The 6549-nt window shown below is 46.1% G+C and overlaps 3 protein-coding genes across 3 annotated transcripts; all 3 read left to right on the top strand.

The window, feature by feature from the left end:
* Nucleotides 1-923: 923 nt before the first annotated feature.
* On the top strand, nucleotides 924-1810 carry COCSADRAFT_352331 (glycoside hydrolase family 11 protein; the record flags this gene model as incomplete). The annotated part of the gene is made up of 3 exons (XM_007698906.1): nucleotides 924-1071; nucleotides 1125-1330; nucleotides 1384-1810. The coding sequence occupies 3 exons, from the start codon at nucleotides 924-926 to the stop codon at nucleotides 1675-1677; spliced, it is 648 nt and encodes a 215-aa protein (XP_007697096.1). The 3' UTR covers nucleotides 1678-1810.
* A 1462-nt stretch (nucleotides 1811-3272) lies between these two features.
* On the top strand, nucleotides 3273-4335 carry COCSADRAFT_289233 (uncharacterized protein). Its single transcript, XM_007698905.1, has 4 exons — nucleotides 3273-3492; nucleotides 3538-3552; nucleotides 3614-3805; nucleotides 3865-4335. Exons 1-4 carry the CDS (start codon nucleotides 3463-3465, stop codon nucleotides 4177-4179), a joined length of 552 nt encoding a protein of 183 aa, XP_007697095.1. The 5' UTR covers nucleotides 3273-3462; the 3' UTR covers nucleotides 4180-4335.
* COCSADRAFT_179102 (uncharacterized protein) lies at nucleotides 4312-5144 on the top strand (the record flags this gene model as incomplete). Its single annotated transcript, XM_007698904.1, has 4 exons — nucleotides 4312-4334; nucleotides 4389-4761; nucleotides 4869-5022; nucleotides 5077-5144. 4 exons carry the CDS (start codon nucleotides 4312-4314, stop codon nucleotides 5142-5144), a joined length of 618 nt encoding a protein of 205 aa, XP_007697094.1.
* Between the last annotated feature and the right edge of the window lie 1405 nt (nucleotides 5145-6549).

Raw genomic sequence — 6549 nt, 5'->3', positions numbered from 1 at the left:
CCCTTCTACCTCCCTCTAGACTAGGCTACGAGCCTCACCTCGATTTAGATAGCCCCCTCCCCCACCTACACCAAAGTGATAGCACTACGTAGATACTTGCGGGCCTAGCCTGCACGTCTTATATAGCCCACCGGCTGAGACAGGACGTAAAACCAAAATAATAATAATAATAATAATAATAAGCTTTTATGTATGCTACGAACATAGTATTATGTGGTGTATTTGCTTCCAGCTGATGTATTTGTTCTATAAATTCATAACCATTTGGGGGAACAATTTAATAAGGTTCACAGGCTTACGTGCTTGTTTCGCATGTGACAAACAATAAGTGGCGTCGAAGTTCTAGTCTCGTGTTGTGCAATGCAACCAACCACCGGGCGCAGTCGAGGTGCTGAAACACGATCCTCAGCTATCCACTCGTATTTACCCGCTGGCCTGCACAGATCTGGCATAGCAGGTTTACCGACATTAACACGGAGAATAACTACGTATGCATTCAAGGATTTCCCCACACATGTTTAAATAAGAGTGGGCCAGGTCAATCTATTATGAGAAGCTTAGCCTAAAATTAAGCAATATCGGCAGGACTTAGGAAGCTTAGTCTCTTGCAAACTAGGGCCGAATCGACACAAAATGCCCCTTGGTAGGCGGATAAAATCTCGCATCCTTGTAAGTGACGGAATGCAGTTTTCCCTTATGGCCAATTTGAGCTAAGTCGCCAACTTGGAATTAATGAGATCGGACACAATGCGGATTAAGCTTTAGCCAAGTAGAGGTAGTCAAGGTGGGGAGCCACATAAAGATTTGATTGACCAAGGGGATATCATGTGGATATAAAGAGTAGTGTGTGTTCTTGGTCCAACTAAGTACAGTTCATCGACTATATCAATTGCTTACGCAAAAACCTTCAGAACATATTCATTATGGTCTCCTTTACCGCCAGTCTTGTCGCCTTCGCGACCATCATGGGTGTCATCGCTGCCCCTGTAGAGGGCCCCGGGGACATCACTATCTCGAAGCGCAGCAGCCCCAACAGCTCGGGTACCAACAATGGTTTCTACTACCAGTTTTGTGAGTGACAGCGTCGTTCGATGCTAGAGTAATCTTACTAACCTAACGTATAGGGACTGATGGCCAGCGTGGCAGTGCCACATACACAAATAAGGCAGCCGGCGGGTACTCTGTGACATGGTCTGGTATCTCAGACATGACATCCGGCAAGGGCTGGAAGTCCGCGCAGCCCAGGAACATTACTTTCACTGGCAACATCAAGGCACAAGGCAACTTCTATCTTGCCGTCTACACTTGGTCGCAGCACGGCGAAAACTACGTAAGTCTTCTATTTTCAATGTTCGCCAGACTCTTGTCTCACTCTTAAAATAGATTCTTGAGAACTACGGCTCGTACAACCCGTGCAGCCAAGGCAAAACAGTTGGCACCATCACCAGTGATGGCAGCCAGTACCAAATCTGCACAGTTGACCGCGGAAACAACTACATCCAGAACTGGTCGATCCGTCAGAACAAGCGCTCCAGCGGTACGGTCACTACCGCAAACCACTACAATGCGTATGCTGCGCACGGCTTAAACCACAATCCTCTTAGCCAAGCTGCCTACCAGATTGTATCGACTGAAGGATTTGGAAGCTCTGGTTCAGCTGATATTACAGTGTCTTAGTTGTTATATTCTTACTATATTTGTTTCTACAATTCAGACTGTATATCTTATCTTAACCCAGAATTTTACTATTACACTGTTATATTATGGAGAAAAAGAGATTACATCCTCTATCACATGAATTAATAGAATTTGATAGTAGGTCAAGTTAGTACCGTGTTATCACGATACTCTGAACTGAAGGCCCAGGAAGGCCGACCATCGGAAATGCATCGGGTACCCCTCGGGTCGATAGAGCCTCTGTCACGTGCGCAGGGCATATAGCCCTATCCCCCTATTCAAACCTCAACTAACTCGTTGAGGGTTCGTCTCAACTCACTCTGACTGATGTTTTTTGTGTCTATCTGCGAAACGCTTCACATCTCTATGACTCTAAGCGAAGGAGGAACATTGAGGTGTTCGGCAACGTATCTCGGTCCTGGGAGAAGCGGGGTACATTGGCGTGCCACTAAGAGGGATAAACCTGGCAATGATAAGCATGCATGGAGCCGAAGGCTTCGAAGGAACGAAGTTCCTCGCTTTTCGGAGCGCCTTATCTAATTGTTGCTAGCATCAATTGGTGCGCCATTCTTAACCCCGTCCTGCTGACTTGCTATGATCTCTCCTACAAGCACCGTCGACAGTTCGCATCCCAAGAAATATCTCAGTACTTGTGATAACTACAGAGCCTGGAAAGTGCATTGTCTAAGTTCGTAGGATCCAGCTCTGTTTGCTCCTGCACCCCGATGCTTACTAGTTACAGAAAATAACCAGCAGGACGAGAAATGCATCTTATGTACCGTATGCAAAGACTTCTCTATAACATGTACTATTCAATGAATTTGGCGTACTTCATCACAACAGAAATGAGGGCTGCGATGCATTTTCTCGCCGACAAAAGCACGAAAACCCCACGTATCAAGGCCTATAAGGGGTAGACATGCTGGGCGTAGTCCCTCGCGACCATCGTCTATCCCCTCCCCAGAAACTGTTGACGCGCAAATGAACGACACTCACGATAGCATAATCGTTGCTGCTGAAATACCCGCCTCTACACATGCGCGGAACGCTTCTGAGGCGACGCAGGATATGCCTGGAGACTAAGCTGTCTCCGAGTCAATGCAATGTAGACAGAATACCGACTTGTATGTTGACCAAATTCTATTCGCTGTGCAACTCACAGGAACTCCTGGAGAGGTGAGATCTCGGTATCCCCCTGGCCGATATAGGGTGTCGCGGCAAACGGTGAATGAGTATGGTGAGCACCGACCGGGGGGACTCTAGGTAACCTTGTAGCTGACAACATGGATCAGTCTCCAGTTTTAGTCTCGCTTTCTTTTCCAACAATGCCGTCGACAATCTATGTCTGAAGCTTAGTCATGACAAGCTCAAAACTTTGGTAAGCACACTGGAAGCACAAACGCAGACCCGTTGGGAGGCTCCTACTCCTCAACCCCCTAGACGATATGACGACATCGATGATTCTTCTGAGCGTAGATCTCAACACATCCAATGTACGCACATCCCTCATGTTAGATGTATAACACATCTTGAGCTAATCGAGTCACAGCCTATTTTGAGCAATTTCACATGATATACCTGTTCCTCGATCAAGATTCGTTCGAATAGAGAGCTTTGTCCGCCCATATTGAAAGCTCGGGCCCAACTCATGAGACATGGTTAGTTCTGTACCACACCGTGCTTAGCCTCGGGTGTGTGTACTATGATTGGGGTTCTTTTGAGCCCGCGAAGAGCCTAGCATGGTACTACTTTAGCCTCGCATTTCATCATTTCCAAGATGTGTTGATGTGTAAGGCGTCTTTACTCAAAGCCCAGGTAAGTTTCAATCTTTCTCAATAGATTGTAAGCTGATCATAATAGGCAATGACAGCAATGGTAAGCCTACTTGAATATAAATACATAGTCACCGCCAGTATTAACTGCACCTTGACTACAGGCAGTGTTCGCCCTTAATTACTCAAGTCTGCAGATTGAGACTTTGTGTATCTCAGAAGCGGCAAGAACAGTCATGACCTTGGGTCTGCACAAAAGAAACCTTGACCGTAGCTCATACCAAGAAGGTAGAAGAACATTTTGGGTCGTATACTGTTTGGAAAAAGAATACGCTTCTAATTCAAGCACCACCTCTGTATGTCGCGTAAGCTTTGATTTCCGCGAGGAATTGATTCGCTGACTGTTACACACTAGTTGATATCTAACATCGACATCAGCCGTCCGCTTCCTACAGATTTGCCGACACATACCGAAGGTTTGGCCTGGCTTCCTTGCTGGGCACGCTACTCGAGGATTTTATCGAAAGCATATGATTTGATCTTCTTGTTATCTGCTACCTTGATTCCAGCAGAACAATGCTTTCGGCAAATGGATCGCATCAACGACCAACTGCAATCGTGGCTAAACTCGATTCCCGATAGCCTGCGTCCAGGCTCTTCATTGCACCGACATCGATCTAAACCTCTGTATATGCAAGAAATGGTATTGAGGATCCATTTTTCATGTTAAAATCTGAGAATTTGTACATCACGAATAACTCTCAACCGGTGCCCAAACAAAGGATCTCCGCGAAGATCCGAAAACGAGAAGTGCTTTTTGACAACAGCACGCACGATTATTGAGTCATCCTATATGATCACCATGAGTCCCTTCACTCCCTTATGGTAAATTTCCTCCAGGTGGCAAACTCAAGTGGAAAGGGCCGCTAACGTGAACAGGATGCTAGGAGTTATGCCAATGGTTGCAATGTTCATTGTCTTCGATTTCGTCGTTCACAACCCACTACATGCTGAAACCAGGATAAACCTGTCATACCTTAACATAAGTGCTGCCCACTATGCCAGACTCGACTTGTTAGTGCAAGGCACCATTCACGATGCCAGGGTCGTGGAGTTTACCTCCATCGCACGCCTCTACGTTGAGTCACTAACCGGAGATCCGGCAAGTAGTACCGCTAGCAATACTAGCTCAGTTGCTGAACCCAACATCCACCTAGAGCCACCTGATGACAGTTCACTCGTAGTTGAAAATCCTGATTTCATGTCACAGTCTGACTTTGAGCAGCTGTCAGCTACAGGGTCCAATAATATGGTATGTTTCCTTCTTTCTTTAATCGTTGAAGGCCCTTCCTCTCAACTCTTGCCTCAAGATTTCTCTCTCACCTCTCGCATTGCGACAAATACATTGACTTTTTCTAGATGAATGAGATGGACGAATACCAAATTTCACCTGCTGGAATAAGCTCTCTAGATTTCCCAGGCCCAAGCTCCTCGTTGTACATGACCCTGCCAACATCTGGGGACAACATAGCTGGCTTCTTCAGTGATTCGCTCGGTTGGATAGGTACCGGATGTTAGTCTCGAGCTATAGATCGCTAGCTTAGATACCTTGAGAGCTACGCGACAGGGAATACACTAGAGGAGAACACAATACAAAAATCCTCAAACATCCCAGTCGCAAACGTCTTTGGGTAAACAGCGTTTGCCGACGACGTACAAAGTTTGGTTAAAGTGATGTCGAGTAAGAGGAACCAGAGATATGATGACAAACTCGAATCTTGTCACTTGCCTGCACTAAATGTCAAAATATTCATTTACACATGAAATGTAGCCCGTTTTCCCAGATATCTCAACTATTGCCTCCAACAGGCAGCACGCCGACCATTATTTTTGATTAATAATAGATTCATACCCCTGATCCGGATCTCTAAAGTACCACGTTTTGACTTTACCCTTCGTTTCCATTACCGTAAACGTTTCCAAGGTATGCAAATCTATTCTGGTTTACCGTGCTCAATTCAAATTCCTCCCACCGTGGGTTCATGAGCATATGAACCCAGTGCAACCGGCTGCCAGGGTGAACTAGCGCTGGTTCATCTTCTTTCCCTAGTTTCTTTTGTCAACTAACACAACCACATACTATCGTACATAGACGTTAAAGCTGCCCTTACCTCCTTTCAGCCAGGATCGACACTTTGCATTCCAGATTATGCGGGTTAAGAAAGTATCTGTATGTTCGATAAAGTCGTCGAGTGCCTTTTGTGATGGTACGACAGATTTCTAGCCTTGTGTTTGCGCCTTGTGGAGAAGCTTGATGACGTATTTTGTGATGTGCTCGATGCTGAGAAGTGCGGACCCGTGGGATAGGGGACCGTTTGGTCCCATATAACCTTTGTTATATCATCAGCTTAAGCTATACAAATGACGAAAGGGAGTTTGGGAAGACTAACGAATGTAGTTGGGGGAATTTGACACAGTTAGTGAAAGGTACGCCGCTGGTCGCGAGCGCTATTGTTCGCATCCTCCATCTCTACCATCACCTCCATTAGCCAGATTGTATGGTCGTTCGCAAAGTCAGGCAGTCTTCCATCCTTTGCCTGAGTTACCCATGTAAATCCTAATATGCAGCTTCCAGTGAATGCGATCCTGCTCTATGCAGGCATTGGCATCACACTGGACACACTTCAATTTGCGCCTTCGTACGTTCTTAACGCTCTATACGGGTTGGGGGTGGTCTGTGTCCTGTTTCCTATGGAACACCCATCACCCTTCTATTGGCACGCGGACGACAAAGTTTGCCACGAAATCGCTATCTTAGCCTCTGAAAGTTCAGACCCTTGGTTAATATCATGCCGCTAGTCTAGCTTCTGTTGGCTGCCATTGTGTTCTGCATCCCTCTTAGTTATCCTGTCACCGACGATGCCATGAACTGGGCTCCTGTTGTGGGAGCAGCCACTATCACAATCTCTCTTATCAACTGGCTGGCTGTGAGAAATATGTATGAACCTCCTAAGGCTTTTTTATTCCATCGTACATATGGTATTCACAAAGAAGGCTCATGGAATAGCTTCGGAACGTTGAACAATATCTCAATGAGCTA

This window comes from Bipolaris sorokiniana, assembly GCF_000338995.1.
Source record: "Bipolaris sorokiniana ND90Pr unplaced genomic scaffold COCSAscaffold_3, whole genome shotgun sequence".
In the NCBI taxonomy this organism is placed as follows: Eukaryota; Fungi; Ascomycota; class Dothideomycetes; order Pleosporales; family Pleosporaceae; genus Bipolaris; species Bipolaris sorokiniana.
Note: the sequence above shows the minus strand (reverse complement) of the source record. Positions and strands in the feature narration are given on the sequence as shown.